Source organism: Oncorhynchus gorbuscha, linkage group LG10, assembly GCF_021184085.1.
Source record: "Oncorhynchus gorbuscha isolate QuinsamMale2020 ecotype Even-year linkage group LG10, OgorEven_v1.0, whole genome shotgun sequence".
In the NCBI taxonomy this organism is placed as follows: Eukaryota; Metazoa; Chordata; class Actinopteri; order Salmoniformes; family Salmonidae; genus Oncorhynchus; species Oncorhynchus gorbuscha.
In genome coordinates, this window is record NC_060182.1 from 85926764 (window position 1) to 85946597 (window position 19834).

General features: G+C 45.4%; 2 protein-coding genes across 13 annotated transcripts in view; both read right to left on the reverse strand.

Annotated features, from left to right (window-relative positions):
* Positions 1-2142, reverse strand: part of pals1a (protein associated with LIN7 1, MAGUK p55 family member a) — a 51812-nt gene extending 49670 nt beyond the window's left edge. The window contains exon 1 of the mRNA XM_046367715.1: positions 1951-2142. The gene's annotated coding sequence lies outside the window, so the exon portion shown is untranslated. The remainder of the gene's footprint in view (positions 1-1950) is intronic.
* A 739-nt stretch (positions 2143-2881) lies between these two features.
* The window catches only part of gphna (gephyrin a), a 149919-nt gene continuing 132966 nt past the window's right edge, over positions 2882-19834 (reverse strand). For 6 of the 12 annotated variants that reach the window (XM_046367300.1, XM_046367301.1, XM_046367298.1 and 3 more), the window contains 12 exons: positions 17923-18015; positions 17679-17734; positions 15074-15193; positions 14640-14698; positions 10833-10986; positions 10427-10548; positions 10104-10191; positions 7447-7520; positions 7247-7311; positions 4985-5088; positions 4767-4863; positions 2882-4541 (listed from right to left, as the gene is read on the reverse strand). In XM_046367300.1, coding sequence (XP_046223256.1) covers positions 4408-4541; positions 4767-4863; positions 4985-5088; positions 7247-7311; positions 7447-7520; positions 10104-10191; positions 10427-10548; positions 10833-10986; positions 14640-14698; positions 15074-15193; positions 17679-17734; positions 17923-18015 — 1166 coding nt within the window. In that variant the 3' untranslated portion in view covers positions 2882-4407. Of the gene's footprint in view, positions 4542-4766; positions 4864-4984; positions 5111-6435; positions 6526-7246; positions 7312-7446; positions 7521-10103; positions 10192-10426; positions 10549-10832; positions 10987-14639; positions 14699-15073; positions 15194-17678; positions 17735-17922; positions 18016-19834 lie in introns of those variants that run through there. The other 6 variants (XM_046367290.1, XM_046367295.1, XM_046367291.1 and 3 more) reach the window with 2 other exon arrangements.

Sequence of the window (19834 nt, forward strand, 5' to 3'; positions counted from 1 at the left end):
GGGAAGAGGAAATGAGAGATCATGTAACATACTGAACCACCTCGTAACAGGGTTTTAAATAAAGGTGAAATAAAAACAAACAGCACCAGGGTGGTAGAGAGGGGGCGGAGACGGGATGCATGAAGGTGGAGAGAACGACAGAGGGGCCTAGGACAGTCTCTAGTCCATATAAGACAATGGCATTTATAGTAAGTGTTACATTTTGATAACATGTTGCAGAAGTACACTCAACAGCTATCAAACTCCTCAAAAATTAAAGTGGAGTGCTTTCAGCTATTCTACCTGCTCAAAACTGGACAATGACCTTCAACGTGGCAGTGGACATAAACGGAAGCGAAGGTGAACTTTTTACTACTATATGGGCAACATTCTGCCAGTCACAACAAAACATTCATACTTCGATAAATAGAAGCCTCGCTCTCTCTGGCTACTACAACCATGACTATGGGGGTGGCCTAGCCAGGGTGGACAGCAGAGCCGGGGGGGGGGGGGGGGGCACATCAGTTAGGGGCTGTTTTAGTTTAGGCTTGGCTGCTAACGAATAAGGTGAAGTATCTGAGATACCAGCACCTGAATACCTTGATGACAAACTTGTCAAATTAAGGGGAAAACTCTTGGTTGCCGTGCATTCTATAGCTCGTCATCAGCTAATTTGTGAATTCAGGCCTTATTGTTGACAATACAACACAGTGATTATCAATTAACCATTGTGTTTTTAAGCAAGGTCAGTGGGGTCCTTCCCAGCAATTTTAGGTCAGTGATTTAGGTCACCTAAAAAGGAGGGAACCCACTTAGTAGAACAGTCATGTGACTGGAGGCATGTGATTATGGAGACTGATAAGATTGTTATGTTTTACCATTATAGTATCAGGCTGGGCAGTAGGTGATAAGCACCCAAGACAGCTTATTTATCCCGCAAACACATGCTTGTGAATATTTCCTGAAATCTTTCCCGGACTAGCTGTCTTGGTTTTCTGATTGCTGCATCATAAGATTTGAGTTATGGATGTGGGCTTCATTAAATTATTAATAACAAATTCTTATTTTCAATGACAGCCTCTGCCCTGTTCATGGGCAGAACGACGGGGATTTGAACTTGCAACCTTCCGGTTACTAGTCCAACGCTCAAATAGCCTGCATGTGTTAGTCTCTGATGCTCAAGACAGCCATTGAAAGGAGTAGTTGATCACAATACGGGCATAACCTCGGTGTCAGACATCCGTGCTGATGTTCATGTTGACACAGGCCATATGGTGACCAAACGAAGATCACCGTCATCCTTATGTTGATTGATGAGGTCTTTCTGGTCAGACTTTATTGCATTACTGTCAAAAACAGACTATCATCCATCTGTACTGGATTAGTAAATTAGTTAAATATAATGTTTTGAGACATGGGTGTCCTGGCTGGAATACTATTATGTTTTAGATGCACGAGCCCTTTTCATAGCTAGAATTACACCTTGCGAGCTAGCTAGTAGCAAACAGTTTCTAGTCTGCTTTTTACAAATACCCAGCCACCTAGATGGTTATGGACAAACATGCAAAAACATTTTTTTTCAAAAGACATGGACGAACTAAATATCTGTCGAAAGAGTGCATCGATTAGCGCACCCACACCTCACGCACGCAACAGTTTGGGCAAAAGTACCTAGTCCGTCTTTCTAGCTTGTAGCAGTTGCTAGCCATTGCGTTGCGACATTCTCTGCTATGCCATTGGATGGAAAGTGACATTCGGTGACAATTTTACCAAAGTAAATACACAATTTCGTTGTTATCACACGAAGTTGAAACAACAGCTTTAGTTCAACCTGATGTGAGATGCTCTTCTGTTAGTTCATCAGGTAGAACAAACTTTAAAAGATCGCGCTAGCTGACTAGCTCTTCCCTGGCAACGCGTCGCAGACAATGACACTCCAAAATACATAGGAAATGGAAGAGAACTACTCACTTTATTCCCGCAACCCTGTCGAAAATATATTCTTAATTGAAATGTCCAATATTACTCCACTGTTTTTTGTATCAGTTGAGTTTTAAAAAACAACAACAAAAAAACTTTGCTAACTTTGTGCCACAATATCAGTCCGGATCCTCTCTTCCGTAGCCGTGCGTTAGGAGTCATTTCCAACTCGAGAGTTGTTCAGACGTGAAGGGTCTCCCTTTTGCTCTACAGCGCCCAGTAATTTCGCATGAAACAACGTTCGCGATTGGACAATGCTGCTCACAGGACCAGAAACAATTCTATTTTGTCCAATGAAAGACGACTTTACATATATACAGTCTATGATTTACGTCTGTAAGTGACAGGGTTGATTTAGATGTTGTTTTTTTTTTACCCAGGGCAAGCTTTTGCTGAAATCAAGGACCAATGCTGTAGAAATAAATATATTTTGATGTACTCTCTATGTAGCATAGAATACAATATAATCGTTTTATATTTCCAATTGGACACGTCAGTTTATAAATAAGAGACTGAAGAAATTGTTTTACATAATGATCAAGGATGTTTAATTTTTCATTAGTTTCATCAATATTACAGAAAACGTTTATAGTACAGAGTTCAATATCTCCCCATTGCTTCATTAATTTAGTCAGGATTGCTGGTCAACATAATCTGTACAATATCACTCTTTTGTATTCATGTATTTTTCTGTACATTGTTTGAATAGTTGTTAAAAAGGCAGTCAGCACTTTAAATAAGCTGTTTCTTCCTTCTGAAATTAAACAAATAAAAGACTAAGTTTCCTCCCTCCTCCAGTTCCCTCACATATCTGTACTAGTATGTGTGAGGTGAGCAGTCCTGGAGGGGTGAGGGTGGCAGGGAGACAGGCCGTGTTGGTAGGTCAGGAGACAGGGTGGGACCAGAGGCATATATTTAGATATGTGGAAGAATACACGTCTCTGGGTGGGACTTCAGGACCAGGTCAGACTATGAAGAAGCTAGTGGGGCAGCTAGGGGGAACGATCAGCCTGGAAGGAAGTTAGTGGGCCTGGGGGTAGCTAGGGGGAATGATCAGCCTGGAAGGAAGTTAGTGGGCCTGTGTGGCAGCTAGGGGGAACGATCAGCCTGGAAGGAAGTTAGTGGGCCTGGGGGTAGCTAGGGGAAACGATCAGCCTGGAAGGAAGTTAGTGGGCCTGGGGGGTAGCTAATGGGACTGGGGGGCAGCTAGGGGGAATGATCAGCCTGGAAGGAAGTTAGTGGGCCTGGGGGGTAGCTAGGGGGCAGCTAGGGTGCCTGGGGGGCAGCTTGTGGGCCTGGAGGGGAAGCTACAGTAGTGGGCCTGGGGGGCAGCTAGGGGAAACAGTCAGCCTAGGGGGCACTGGCAGGCCACTCGCTGCCTTTCTCCACCTTCAAGGCCTGTAATCATAAAGGAGTAGGAGTGCTGATCTAGGATCAGTTTATCATAATGAATAAGATTATATAGACGTGGGGACCTGGTCCTAGATCACTACTCCGAGCCACTTTATGAATACAGGCCCAGGTCTCATCATGATGACCCTATGACTTTTGGCCCAAGATACCCACCACTTTTGGCAACTGCACACAAACACGACTCACAAGAAAAACAACAAGCAAAGCTGTGTGTGAAGCCATTATGAGGCATTATAAAGCCCATATAATGAGGCATAGAAGAGAAGAAGAATACTAAAGGGAGGGGAAAGATAGCTAAAGGCACCCTCAGGACCCTGAAAACACTCCTAATAAGACAGAGCACCAAGGCTACATCCTGATTCTTCACTCTATTCCTGCATGGATCTAGTCCTGGTGGAAACTCCCTCCAGTCAATGCCTACCTTCACCAATCCAATGCCTTTAAAAATGACGGGGAGTGTGCAAGTGTACACTTCAGGAGAAGGGTGGAGAATCAGGACGTTCCCCAAGAGGGACTTCTGACATTATCTCAAAAGGGTTTCCGCTGTTCAAAAAGAAGATATGTATTTACTATCATTTTTTTGTGAGATAAGAAAATAGTAATTTATTTGTATTTTTTTTTGAGCACCTACAGCTTGTTATTGAAATGCTACTGCTATCAATCTATAAGGTCTAGGGTTGAACACACAAAGCAATTGCAAGGATGAAAGAGAAACAGAGTTGCTTAATATGACAATATAATAGTAATAATAATAATTATAATAATATAATACAGAATAAATCTCTTATTTTTTTCACCTTTAAAAGGTATAACATTGTCTTTCTTTGAAATAGAATGATCTTTTCAAATTCAGATTTCATGATCAATGTATGTACTTCATTTACTTTGTGTTCCAGATGTTGGTTAATTATACTTGATGAACTTCAAATCAACAAAAACTAGCTGTGCCATTGCATATTACAGAATAGTTATGATATGTGGACATGCACCACTTTCTCTCCCTGTCTATCTATCTGTCCCCGTAAGATGACATCATCATAGTCGTCCTATGACCATCACGTCCACAACCTCTCCTTTATGTAGCTCCACGTATTGCTCTGTTTTAGGAGGCAACATCAGCAGCCCGTTGGCACTCCTCATGCTCATCAGTCGACTACTCATCTGATTTCCTTTAAGGGGGGAGAGAGACAGAGAGAGATAAAGAGTGAGCGAGATAAAAAAAAGGAGAGTGTTGGCAGAGAGGGATAGAGGGGGGAGAGAGAGGGAGGAGGGTGGGGAGACAGAGAGAGAGCCAATAACATGACAAGGATCAACTTTTTGATACACACTTTCCCTTATCCATTTTTTACATGCAAACGTGCTGATGACAAAGTATTGTGTGTATGAGATAATACCTGTGCTCTGTGCCCATGGCAGAGGCTCCTGGTGGTGCCATGTCAGGATGCAGCGGTGGTACTCTGGACGAGGGTCCAACTTTACATCACAGGAAAGCTGTTTACACACACAGGGGAAAGCAGGGCACAGAATGATGACATCACACTCAACTTTAAACCCCAATGTATTTGCATTAAGCTATGTGTAAAACAAAAAAAAACAACTCTTGTTAACTTACCCTGGCTTTGATGATGGTGGGCCGAGGGTCCAGGATCCCCTGCATCTTCCTTAGAGCAGGGATGACGAAGAGGTTACAGGTGACGACCGCAGACACTGGGTTACCTGACCAACAGAAAGAGAGGGGCTGAGGATGAGAGGGAGAAAAGGACGGGACATTACCACTGTTCAGAGGGCTAAGGTGGGAGATGACAGGATAGGCCAGAGAAGGTTTGGACGGGTTGGGGTGTAGGAGCATTATTGTTATTGACATGCTCCAGCTGGCAGCCCCTGTAGGACAGGATAAAGGCTCAGTGCAGAGTGGTTCTCTTCTCACCCCATTGGCCTGTCAGTATGGGGCCGGGCTGGGCCGGGGGACCAAGCTGGGTGCCTTGGCTGTGCAGGGGGACTTGGGCTGGGGGCCGGGCTGGGCCGGGGGACTTGGGCTGGGGACCAAGCTGGGTGCCTTGGCTGTGCAGGGGGGCTTGGGCTGGGGGCCGGGCTGGGCCGGGGGACTTGGGCTGGGGACCAAGCTGGGTGCCTTGGCTGTGCAGGGGGACTTGGGCTGGGGGCCGGGCTGGGCTGGGGGGATGAGGAGGCAGACAGTTGAGACAGGTACGCTTCTGACTTTTTAAGGTTGCACAGAAGAGGGACTGGAGGGGTGCACTCTTTAGGGGAGTGGGAGAAGTGGGTGAGCGCTCGTTTGGGAGAGTGGGAGAAGTGGGTGAGCACTTTTTGGGGAGCGTGGGAGAAGTGGGTGAGCGCTCTTTAGGGGAGTGGGAGAAGTGGGTGAGCGCTCTTTAGGGGAGTGGGAGAAGTGGGTGAGCACTTTTTGGGGTGCGTGGGAGAAGTGGGTGAGCGCTCTTTGGGGAGAGTGGGAAAAGTCTTTACACCAACCAGCAGCAGTGATGGGAGGTGTCCAAAAAGGTCAAATGAAATGAAACATCAGGGGAAGGGTGAGTAGCGCTCTCAAATCACAACAACAAGCAACAGCATGGAATGATGGGATAGATACCCACAGGGGCTCGGGACCACACTGAGAAACAGAACGAGGCGCGACAGAACCAACAGCAATGCCACAGAAACAAAACAATATTTCTCTCTCAGAAAACCGAACAGAAAATCACATAAGAAAATAAAAAAGCTCTATATTTTATGTGAACATTTTTTTGTTAAGATTCAAGTTTTGCTTAATCACTACTAAAAAAACGAACAAAAATGCCCCCAAACATGCCCAAACTGAGTTTGGGAGATAAAAAGTTCATTTGGCCTCAAGTTTGCATTTTGAGATCATTTTAAGCTCATATCATTTGAGGTTGGGCCAAGTTTCAGTTTAGCACTTAAAGCAAAAAACAATTCTTCCCATTTTCAGTTTAAATTCCGTTTTCTGAGCTCATTTGAAGTAAGCTTGCTTTCCGGTAGAGAGCAGTGAGCACACTGAACGGTACGGTCAACCACGTTGGTAGCACCTACTTCCGCGCGGTGGCACAGGCACCCTGCTTGCCTCACTGTCGGGGACATGGTCGATGAAAATGGCACCTGTGTCTCTGAAGGTGAAATTACCTTAAAGGGGGAATATAAAAACAGTGGCAGTCACCACAGCCACAGACTAGCCCTCCGAACATACGTAGGACGGGCAGAGGCAAGGCAGGGGGGCTGGGGGAGGCAATAGGACAGGCAGAGGCAAGGGGGCCTGCTGGGGACAATGGAGAGGTCAAGGTGCAGGGGGGGGGCTAGGAAAGTAGAGGGACAAGAGGTTGTTGTCAGCAGGGCTGGTTGGGTGGGTCAAATAGGGGTCCAATTTCAGGTTTGGTGTGGATAAGGGGGCTGGCTGAGGTTTGATGTTTAGAGTTGGGTGGGTCTTAGGTAAACTCTAGGAACATGGTTTTGGAGGGCTGATATAAAACATTCCCTCACACAAACATATTTATAATACAAACAACAACTCAAATACAAAATGTAAATGATCAATCGGGGAAAAAACTGCTACTGTGGAAGGAAGGCTGTTTTGTTCCAGGATGCTGCAGGAACTGAAGGAGGGGTGTAATTAAAGAGAAACATTACCTCTGTCTGAGGGCATGCTGCTGGATTAATACAACATGTTTCTCTCAGGGAAACGTATATTTGGTTGTTAATTAAATGGTGGCGTTTTGGACTCAGAGCAGTCAAGGCCGGCGATCCCCTGCCAGTCCTGAGACTCAACAACATCATTTACGGATCTACACACAAACAACAGATACTGTACACACAGTACATACGACTTGCACAGCTCATAAACACATACCTGGTAGGGCAAATATCAGTTTCCGTGCCCCGTCAATGTCCACAGTGGCGAACGTGGTGGGGAGACTAAGAGAAGAAAACAGAAGATGAACCAGCTAAGACCTTCCGTGATTCACTATCCATCTCGCCTAAACCATCCTCACTTGATGAATTAACAAGGCATATACCTCTAAACTATAAAATAAAAAAATAATGCCTTACCCTGGCTTCATAAAGACGCGTCCAAAATGGATCTGGGCATGGAGGTCAATGTCAAGCACCTGCTTCAGATAGTCCTGAAATAAAAATATATATAGTATATTATTGTGTTTTGTTTACAGTGTATTTCATGCCTTTAAAGTTCATTGAATTATATACATTGAATTATAAAGTTCCTTTCATTATATTGACATTGAGGAAGAAGTTGTCATAGGACAGTGTTAAACTTCTTATCAAATCAGTGGGTTTAAACGGAGACTTTGATTATCTCTACTGACACGTTGCTATGTCTGACAGATGGTGAGGTGTACACGTTTCTATGTCTGACAGAGGGTGAGGTGTACACGTTTCTATGTCTGACAGAGGGTGAGGTGTACACGTTTCTATGTCTGACAGAGGGTGAGGTGTACACGTTTCTATGTCTGACAGATGGTGAGGTGTACACATTTCTATGTCTGACAGATGGTGAGGTGTACACATTTCTATGTCTGACAGATGGTGAGGTGTACACGTTTCTATGTCTGACAGATGGTGAGGTGTACACGTTTCCATGTCTGACAAATGGTGAGGTGTACACGTTTCCATGTCTGACAGATGGTGAAGTGTACACGTTTCTATGTCTGACAGATGGTGTGGTAACAGCAGGAGTAACAGCAGGATAAGTAAGCAGGATGAGAACAGCAGGATGAGAACAGCAGGATGAGAACAGCAGGGTGAGAACAGCAGGGTGAGAACAGCAGGATGAGAACAGCAGGATGAGAACAGCAGGGTGAGAACAGCAGGGTGAGAACAGCAGGATGAGAACAGCAGGATGAGAACAGCAGGATGAGAACAGCAGGGTGAGAACAGCAGGATGAGAACAGCAGGGTGAGAACAGCAGGATGAGAACAGCAGGGTGAGAACAGCAGGATGAGAACAGCAGGATGAGAACAGCAGGATGAGAACAGCAGGATGAGAGCAGCAGGATGAGAACAGCAGGGTGAGAACAGCAGGATGAGAACAGCAGGATGAGAACAGCAGGATGAGAACAGCAGGATGAGAACAGCAGGATGAGAACAGCAGGAGTAACAGCAGGACGAGAACAGCAGGAATAACAGCAGGATGAGAACAGCAGGATGAGAACAGCAGGAGTATCAGCAGGGTGAGAACAGCAGGATGAGAACAGCAGGGTGAGAACAGCAGGATGAGAACAGCAGGATGAGAACAGCAGGATGAGAACAGCAGGAGTAACAGCAGGACGAGAACAGCAGGAATAACAGCAGGATCAGAACAGCAGGAGTAACAGCAGGACGAGAACAGTAGGAGTAACAGCAGGACGAGAACAGCAAGAATAACAGCTGGATCAGAACAGCAGGAGTAACAGCAGGAGTAACAGCAGGAACAGAACAGCAGGAGTAACAGCAGGATCAGAACAGCAGGAGTAACAGCAGAATCAGAACAGCAGGAGTAACAGCAGGAGTAACAGCAGGAACAGAACAGCAGGAGTAACAGCTGGATGAGAACAGCAGGAGTAACAGCAGGAACAGAACAGCAGGAGTAACAGCAGGATCAGAACAGCAGGAGTAACAGCAGGAGTAACAGCAGGAACAGAACAGCAGGAGTAACAGCTGGATCAGAACAGTAGGAGTAACAGCAGGACGAGAACAGCAGGAGTAACAGCTGGATCAGAACAGCAGGACGAGAACAGCAGGAATAACAGCTGGATCAGAACAGCAGGAGTAACAGCAGGATGAGAACAGCAGGAATAACAGCTGGATCAGAACAGTAGGAGTAACAGCAGGAGTAACAGCAGGAGTAACAGCAGGAACAGAACAGCAGGAGTAACAGCAGGATGAGAACAGCAGGAATAACAGCTGGATCAGAACAGCAGGAGTAACAGCAGGATGAGAACAGCAGGAATAACAGCAGGAGTAACAGCAGGAGTAACAGCTGGATCGGAACAGCAGGAGTAACAGCAGGATCAGAACAGCAGGAGTAACAGCAGGACGAGAACAGCAGGAGTAACAGCAGGACGAGAACAGCAGGAGTAACAGCAGGACGAGAACAGCAGGAGTAACAGCTGGATCAGAACAGCAGGAGTAACAGCTGGATCAGAACAGCAGGAGTAACAGCTGGATCAGAACAGCAGGAGTAACAGCTGGATCAGAACAGCAGGAGTAACAGCAGGAGTAACAGCTGGATCAGAACAGCAGATGCACAGTACTCGTGGTTCAACATAGAGACCAAACTCCACCCCTAGCCCCATTGTCTCAACTGCGTGTAACATTAGAATGATGCCATCTGACAAAGGACAATGCCCCTAGCCCCTACTCCCTAGCCATTTCATTTGCTCTCACAAACACAGTGACCTCATAAATATACATCTAAATAAGCACACTGCCTCACCACTAATTTGTTATTTAACCTTTATTTAACTAGGTAAGTCAGTTAAGAACAATGAAGAATTTACAATGACGGCCTACCCCAGTCTCCCATGACCCCGGACAACACTGGACCAATTGTGCGTCCCCCTATGGGATTCCCGATCACGGCCATTTGTGATACAGCCCGGGATCAAACCAGGGTCTGCAGTGACGCTTATTTAGATGTATTTTTATGAGGTCACTGTTTAAAAAGAACCTTGTTCTTTTTAAACTTTTTTTATTTTTATATAATCTTACCTTCTCTCCCATGGACACACCTCCTGAGGTGATGATGACGTCAGCACGGCTGATCCCCTCGTTCAGGGCATTAAGGAGGTCGTCTGGGCTGTAGGAGAAAGGTCACAGGTCACAGTTCATACCCTCCCATCTTTCTGATCGTAGATGAATCTATAGCTTTCCAGACACAGATTTTAGCCTTGTGCTTTCAGATTCACCATCGAGCATGCGTTTCTAGTCCAGGACTAGGATTAATGTGTGTCCAGGAAACCAGCACAATATTTTCTAGGAGGGTAGATGAAGCCATTGTTACTGAGGCTTATGATTGAGTGTTGTTGACTGACTTGTCTCCGACGATGCCCAAGTTGATGGTAGGGTAGCCATGTTCCTGAATGGTGGCCAGCAGTGTAGATCTGTTACTGTCCCTGATCTTCCCTGGGTGCAGGTCATCCTCTGGGTTCAACAGCTACACGTGCACACACACACACACACGCACGCACGCACGCACACACACACGCACGCACGCATGCACACACACACACAGAAGGTTACTTTATTGTTCATATTCTACAGGAAACCATCTCACATCCTGCAATATTTTCCTGTCAGAACCTGGGATTCAAACCGGCGATCGGTTTATGTCTTACCCACCTCTCTAACCTCTAGGCTACCTGCCACTGCAATCCCAGGTATTAAAGATACCATGAACGATGGCAAAATATGTGTGCATGGATATGTGTTTGTGTTCACCTCGTTGCCAGTTGACATGACAGCCACCACTGGGAACTTCTGCACCTCCACCTCAGTGACTCCTACGGTGGCCAGCAGGCCAATCTCAGAAGGGCCCATGTGGGTACCCTTGGACAGGACACATTCCCCACGCTTTATATCATGACCTATAGGCCTGGAGGGAGGGGAGACAGAGGGGGTTGGGTGAGTGGCAGAGACAGTACTGGTACTACGGTCACGTGGAATTTCACTGCCTTCATGACTCGTGACCCCCAGTGTGGCATCCCTAGTAGTACCTCAAGATTTATATCATGACCTATAGGCCTGGATGAAGGAACAGAGGGAGCTGGGTGAGTGGCAGGCACTCAGATACTGTAGACATGGCTGTGCAATACATAGTGCTGAGCTATTAGTGCGTTTTGAGGTCGGTTCGGTTAAAAAATGATCACAGTGTCTAGACTATGTGTCACATGGAATGCCGCTGGAGAGGCGAAGCAGGTACGGGGAGTCAAACATTTCATGTGGAACGGACATGGAACGAGATAGGAACAGTGTCAGCAAACGAGTAACACAAACAAAAGACAATCAATGAAGCAGGGGGGAACAGAGCAAGGGAACTGACAAATATAGGGGAGGAAATATACAAATGAGTGAGTGAGTCCAGGTGAGTCCAATATCGCTGATGCGCGTGACGAGGGAAGGCAGGTGTGAGTGATAGATGATAGGAGTGAGTGATACAGGGCAGCCTGGCGTCCTCAAGCACCAGGGGGGGAAGAGCGGGAGCAGACGTGACACTACACACATTACACTAGTACTGTAGCATGGTAGCGGATCTACGAACCAACCAAAAGCAGTACTGACAAAGGAAGACAGCGTGAAGTAAAGCGAAGTCAAACCTAAAGACAGGTTTCGTTCACAGACAATAGGGGAAAGTAAGGGTTAAAGGAGTAGTCAGTAATTATAACAGTTGTATTGTTATAAAGGAGAATTGGGAACCGTGATTATATATAAATGACTCACACTTGACTCCCTTCTCCCTTTTACTAGCTTGGACTTTGCTGCTTTATGGAGGAAAAATGTACTTACTACGACTGTGATACAGAGCCTTCAGAAAGGATTCACGTTCCTTGACATTTTCCACATTTTGTTGTGTTACAGCCTGAATTTAAAATGGATAACTGGCCTACACACAATACCCCATAATGTCCAGGTGGAATGATGTTCTTCAATATCTTTAAAAAAAAATTTTTATACAGATGAATAAAAAATGAAAAGCTGAAATGTCTTGAGTTATTAACTATTCAATCACTTTTTTATGGCAAGCCTAAATAAGTTCAGGAGTAAAAATGTACTTAACAAGTCACATAATAAGTTGCATGGACTCATTCTGTGTGCAATAATAGTGTTTGACATTATTTTTTAATGACTACCTCGCCACACATACAATTATCTGAAAGGTCCCTCAGTGGAGCAGTGAATTTCAAACAGATTCAACCACCAATACCAGGGAGGTTTTCCAGTGCCTCGCTAAGAAGGGAACCTATTGGTAAATGGGTAAAAAATAAAAAAGCAGACATTGAATATCCCTTTGACTATGGTGAAGTTATTAATGACACTTTGGATGGGGTATCAATACACCCAGCCAATACAAAGACACAGGCGTCCTTCCTAACTCAGTTGCCGGAGAGGAACGAAACTGCCAATGGGGCCAATGGTGACTTTTAGTCAGTTACAGAGTGAAAAGAGGACCATACAGAAATATTCCAAACATGCATCCTGGCACTAAACAAGGCGGCACTAAAGTAATACTGCAAAAAATGTGTTTGGCAAAAAAATGCAACACATTACTGAGTACCACTCTCCATATTTTCATGCATACTGGTGGCTGCATCATGTTATCGGTATGCTTGTAATTGTTAAGAACTGGGGAGTTTTTCAGGATCAAAAGAAACGGAATGGAGCTAAACACAACCAAAATCCTAGAGAAAAACCTGGTTCAGTCTGGTTTCCACCAGACACTGTGAGATGAATTCACCTTTCAGTTTTGACTTAAATCTGGTTGATATGTATTGACTCAGAAGTGTGAATACTTATGTAAATGAGACATTTCTGTATTTAATTTTCAACAAATTTGCTAACATTTCTAAAAACATGTTTCACTTTGTCATTATAGGGTATTGTGTGTAGATGGGCGAGAGAAAAAAAGGCTGTAACATAACAAAATGTGGAGTAAGTCAAGCAATATAAATAATTTAACTGTATGTGGTTGTCCCACCTAGATATTTTAATATGAATGCACTAACTGTAAGTTGTTCTGTCTAAGAGTGTCTGCTAAATTGTAAAAATGTACATGTAAAATGATTTTAAAGCTTTTAACATTCAATTGTCAAAATATTTAAAATATTCCATTGTCTTTGTAAGTTTCACATTCGGTAGAAATTACTATGAAATAATAAAATACTGCAGTTGTGTATATTACTTTTTTATGCTTTAATTATGTTTCACTCCTTAAAGTCATCATCTCATCTCTGCTCAGGCAGTAACAGTCAGCGAGCCAGACAACATGATCTCTGTTCTCTCCATACTGTACTGTCTTCAGTCATCCTATTTAGCAAGACTAGCCTGCCTAAGTATGCTGCAGAGCTGTCCGACAAAATAATTTTACTGCTTCTTCAAAGTAGATATGGTATACTTTCACAAACGGTCTCTATCCCTCTCTCTCGTCATTGTGTTGTGTACATTCCTCTCACATGCAGTCTATGCAGTCTATGTGTATCTAACTTAACATAGCAGGTGTAAAGGTGTATCCATCGCTGTCCGAGCTGGAAGGAACAGGCACCATGGATTATGGTCACTGGCTGCCTGTTAGTTTTAGAATTCATTTTAAGATTCTTCTATTGGTTGTTAAATCAATCCACGATGGTGCACCCCAATACATGTCAGACATGCTTTAAGTCATGTACCCAAGTAGGTCCCTCAGGTCCTCTGGCCTTTTAACTATCCCAAAGTCTAGGACCAAGAGGCATGGAGAGGCAGCCTTTAGTTACTATACCCCCAGCCTCTGGAATAGTCTGCCAGAGAACCTGAGGGGGCTGAAACTGTTGACATATTTAGAAGAGATGTTAAAACACATTTTTAGCTTTGCTTTACCTCGGGGTGCTTTTCAGTCTTTAGTTACTATACCCCCAGCCTCTGGAATAGTCTGCCAGAGAACCTGAGGGGGCTGAAACTGTTGACATATTTAGAAGAGATGTTAAAACACATTTTTAGCTTTACTTTACCTCGGGTGCTTTTCAGTCTTTAGCTCCACCCATCAGACCACACTGTGGTGTATATTTTTAGCTTTGTTTTACCTCGGGGTGCTTTTCAGTCTTTATTGTTGCTGGTTTCTTTATCCTCATGTTTGTTGTGTAGTAAATATTTCAGCTTTTATTTTCATTGTTCAAAAAAACAATCCTGTGAAGCACATTGCGTCGCATTCCATGTCTGAAATGTGCTGTATAAAGAAAACTTGATTTGATGATTGTAGTTAATCACCACGTTTCTGCGCTGAATTAAATTGAATATTTGCTTCATGAAAACTAGAACTCCCTTCCGCTCAGCGTCCCACATGGTTCTTAACTTGATTTCTCTTGTGAATGATTTGATTTCTCTCTAGAGAAATGGCGCGTTGGAGAAATGGTTCATCTCTCAGCACTAGAGGTAGAGTTCTGTTACAGAAAAGCGTTGAGTAAAACTGGAATTTCAGTTTACTTCCTGATTTAACTGGATTTAAATGAAATCGAGCCCACCAGTCCTGACTGGTACAACCTTAAACTTGGCACTCACCTGATGTCCTGTCCAGGGCGTGCCTGTACCAAGATCCGCACCTCCAGCTCTTCTGTGCCCTGCAACGACAAACAGAGTGGTTAATGAAGGAGATTACATTCCGTACTATTGGCAGGAAGAGGTTTGTGGCAGATGAGGAAGTCTACATGTACAATACAGAAAGCCTGTCTGTTTGTGGAGAGGAGATACTGGAGACAGAGGAGAAAGGATTGAGGGAAAGTTGCAAAACAGAGAGGCGAGAGACATATTGTATGTTATTGTAATGTATTTGTATAGTATATTCCATGTGGATAAAGTTCATTGAAATAAATTGAGAGGGGGTCAGGAAGTTGCCACAGGAGATGGGAGAGGGAGAGTGCTGGTTGACTCACGTCTTCAGAGAAAGAGAGAGGGAAGAAGGAGGAAAGAAGGAGAGAAGTCGGGTGTTGACTCACGTCGTCAGACTCTCGAAGCAGCTCTGTGTCCTCCACCTGCACTACAGCATCTGCCCCACAGGGGACAGGAGCCCCCGTTGTCACCCTCATCACCTGACCCGGCATCACTGTGTGGGTCGGCTACAGAGACACACATGCAGGTTGGACATTATAAAAGTGCTAAACATGCTTATAACACATATTCCAAGGCATTATATCTGCAACATAACTACCGGCATGAAGTAGTGTTATCGACATTTCAATTGGGAAGCTGAATTATCAGAAAACGACTATATACAGATTTCACAGGATATACTTATTAACATGAGCATCAATAGTGGAAGCAGTGTGTCCATAGTGGAGGCAGTGTGTCCGTAGTGGAGGCAGTGTGTCCATAGTGGAGGCAATGTGTCCATAGTGGAGGCAGTGTGTCCATAGTGGAGGCAGTGTGTCCATAGCGGAGGCAGTGTGTCCATAGCGGAGGCAGTGTGTCCATAGCAGAGGCAGTGTGTCTGTAGTGGAGGCAGTGTGTCTATAGTGGAGGCAGTGTGTCTGTAGTGGAGGCAGTGTGTCCATAGTGGAGGCAGTGTGTCTGTAGTGGAGGCAGTGTGTCCATAGCGGAGGCAGTGTGTCCATAGCAGAGGCAGTGTGTCTGTAGTGGAGGCAGTGTGTCCATAGTGGAGGCAGTGTGTCCATAGTGGAGGCAGTGTGTCCATAGTGGAGGCAGTGTGTCCATAGCGGAGGCAGTGTGTCCATAGCGGAGGCAGTGTGTCCATAGCAGAGGCAGTGTGTCTGTAGTGGAGGCAGTGTGTCTATAGTGGAGGCAGTGTGTCCATAGTGGAGGCAGTGTGTCCATAGCGGAGGCAGTGTGTCCATAGTGGAGGCAGTGTGTCTGTAGTGGAGGCAGTGTGTCCATAGTGGAGGCAGTGTGTCTATAGTGGAGGCAGTGTGTCCATAGTGGAGGCAGTGTGTCCATAGTGGAGGCAGTGTGTCCATAGTGGAGGCAGTGTGTCTATAGTGGAGGCAGTGTGTCCATAGTGGAGGCAGTGTGTCTGTAGTGGAGGCAGTGTGTCCGTAGTAGAGGCTGTGTGTCCATAGTGGAGGCTGTGTGTCCGTAGTAGAGGCTGTGTGTCCATAGTGGAGGCTGTGTGTCCATAGCGGAGGCTGTGTGTCCATAGTAGAGGCAGTGTGTCCATAGCGGAGGCTGTGTGTCCATAGTGGAGGCAGTGTGAGAATTCTAAAATGTACTATTTAAATGTATTATTATGGATTTAACACAGAAAGGAGAGTAGAGTGTTGTAGAGAGAGAGACAGGGTCTGTGTAGAGAGAGAGACAGGGTCTGTGTATAGTAGAGAGAGAGAGAGACAGGGTCTGTGTAGAGTAGAGAGAGAGAGACAGGGTCTGTGTAGAGTAGAGAGAGAGAGACAGGGTCTGTGTAGAGTAGAGAGAGAGAGACAGGGTCTGTTTAGAGTAGAGAGAGAGAGACAGGGTCTGTTTAGAGTAGAGAGAGAGAGACAGGGTCTGTGTAGAGTAGAGAGAGAGACAGGGTCTGTGTAGAGTAGAGAGAGAGAGAGAGACCGGGTCTGTGTAGAGTAGAGAGAGAGAGAGAGGGTCTGTGTAGAGTAGAGAGAGAGACAGGGTCTGTGTAGAACGAGAGAGAGAGGGTCTGTGTAGAAAGAGAGAGAGAGACAGGGTTTGTGTAGAGAGAGAGAGAGGCAGGGTCTGTGTAGAGATAGAGAGAGAGGCAGGGTCTGTCTCTGTGTAGAGGTAGAGATAGAGACGGGGTCTGTCTCTGTGTAGAGGTAGAGATAGAGACGGGGTCTGTCTCTGTGTAGAGGTAGAGATAGAGACAGGGTCTGTCTCTGTGTAGAGGTAGAGAGAGAGAGACAGGGTCTGTCTCTGTGTAGAGGTAGAGAGAGAGACGGGGTCTGTCTCTGTGTAGAGGTATAGAGAGAGAGACGGGGTCTGTCTCTGTGTAGAGGTAGAGAGAGAGACGGGGTCTGTCTCTGTGTAGAGGTAGAGAGAGAGAGACGGGGTATGTCTCTGTGTAGAGGTAGAGAGAGAGACGGGGTCTGTCTCTGTGTAGAGGTAGAGAGAGAGAGACGGGGTCTGTCTCTGTGTAGAGGTAGAGAGAGAGACGGGGTCTGTCTCTGTGTAGAGGTAGAGAGAGAGAGACAGGGTCTGTCTCTGTGTAGAGGTATAGATAGAGACGGGGTCTGTCTCTGTGTAGAGGTAGAGAGAGAGAGACGGGGTCTGTCTCTGTGTAGAGGTAGAGAGAGCGACGGGGTCTGTCTCTGTGTAGAGGTAGAGAGAGAGACGGGGTCTGTCTCTGTGTAGAGGTAGAGAGAGAGACGGGGTCTGTCTCTGTGTAGAGGTAGAGAGAGAGACAGGGTCTGTCTCTGTGTAGAGGTAGAGAGAGAGACGGGGTCTGTCTCTGTGTAGAGGTATAGATAGAGACGGGGTCTGTCTCTGTGTAGTCTCTGTGGATTATCTTGTCATCACAGTGAGCCAGTGACCTGTGTAACTCCACATGGCAGGATAGCCCATGGGAATACACTGAGATACAGAGAGGGATGGAGGGAGGGATACTCCAAAATATCAGGGCTCAAACTGTAAGGAGCTCACCTGCTGTCCTGCCTGTGACTCCCCAATGATGAAGCGATCTCCAGGACCGTCGGCCGCTGAGAGGAACAGAGAGAGGGATGAGAAATAGAAGGAGAGAGAGAGGTGGTGAGAGAAAGAGAGAGAACAGTAATGCCTCTATATCTGAAAACAAGCTGCAAGGGTCAAACTCACACAAAAACAAGCATGAAAAGTTTGTAATCTCTCAAACTACAGAACTCTACACCTACTAAAACTGGCGTCTCACCTCGCACGGCGTAACCATCTTTGACTGATGCAGGGAACGGAGGCAGGTTGTCTTTGGCATAGACGTCCTGAGCTAAGACTCGACCCATCCCATCTAGAGTAGGATAGAATAGGATAAAGGAAGGAGAGAAAGAGAGAGAGAAAAATGGTTGTAATTTCACACATACATTAAGGAGTACACAAGATGTGATATGCATGCTGGTGGGATAAGCTGTGTCCCTCGGCAGGGGAGGCAGAGTCCCTCTATGTGTGTGTGTGTGTGTGTGTGTGTGTGTGTGTGTGTGTGTGTGTGTGTGTGTGTGTGTGTGTGTGTGTGTGTGTGTGTGTGTGTGTGTGTGTGTGTGTGTGTGTGTGTGTGTGTGTGTGTGTGTGTGTGTGCAGTGCAGTGAGGATGGGGCAGAGAAGTTATAACCATGCTGTCACAATCTGTTGACAACAGCAGATGATGGTAGGACGAGACAGTGTTGAGTAGCTGTTGTTGAATGTGAAGAGGACAAAAGCCAGACACACAGAAAGGCCGACATCACATGAAACCTTTGCTATATGTGAGTGACAGAGAAAGGGGTGACGCTAGCTAGTTCTGACGCTTACGCAAGAGGAGCTATTTATTACAGCCTCTCCTACACACACACACACACACACACACACACACACACACACACACACACACACACACACACACACACACACACACACACACACACACACACACACACACACACACACACACACACACACACACACACACACACACACACACACACACACACAGAGACAAGCACCTCTAGGGAGAGAGTGAGGAGATCACTCAACACAGGAAAGAAGAAAAAACAGAGCCAGGAATAACAGAGAAAAAGAGAAAAAAGAGAGAGACAAAAAGAGAGAATAATAGAAAGAGAAAAAAAGACAGAAAGAGAGAGAGAGAAAGACAGAAAGAGAGAGAGAGAAAGAGAGAGAGAGACAGACAGAAAGAGAGAGAGAAAGACAGAAAGAGAGAGAGAAAGACAGAAAGAGAGAGAGAGAGAAAGACAGAAAGAGAGAGAATGATAGGAAGAGCGAATAATAGAAAGAGAGAAAGAAAGACAGAAAGAGAGAGAGAAAGAGCAAAAAACGGAGAGCAATGAATAGAGAAAGATAGTGTAAGTGTGACTGAGTGTGTGTGTGTGTGTGTGTGTGTGTGTGTGTGTGTGTGTGTGTGTGTGTGTGTGTGTGTGTGTGTGTGTGTGTGTGTGTGTGTGTGTGTGTGTGTGTGTGTGTGTGTGTGTGTGTGTGTGTGTGTGTGTGTGTGTGTGTGTGTGTGTGTGTGTGTGTGTGTGTGTGTGTGTGTGTGTGTGTGTGTGTGCTTTTGGGTTATCTATCCTTGTGGGGACCAGAAGGATAGTAACACAAGGACATTTTGACAAGTGGGGACATTTTGCCAGCCAGAATTAGGGTTAGGTATAAGGTATAAGGTTTTGAATGGGAATCAACCGTTTGGTCCCCAAAAATATAGTAAAACAAACATGTGTGTGTGTGTGAGACAGAGAGCAAGAGAGAGAGAGAGAGAAAGAGAGAGTGGGGGAGGGAGAGAGTGGGTGGGAGAAGAGCTAATGAAGAGAGAGAACTAAAGATAGAGGGAGAGAAAGAGAGAGAGAGCAGGCTTCTCCTCTGTTGAAGGCTGATTAGAGGAGACTTAATGCTCTAAAATACCACATCTGATGAGCAGCTAAATATAGATCAACAGATGAATACAGAGGTATCTATGGAAACAGAGGAATACACAGAATATACAGGGAGTGGAGTGCCACAACACATTCGCCTCACCACCGCCAAACTGACTGAGAAGACATCCAAACTGTAGCTGGTTTATTTTATTTAACCTTTATTTAACTAGGCAAGTCAGTTAAGAACAAATTCTTATTTACAATGATGGC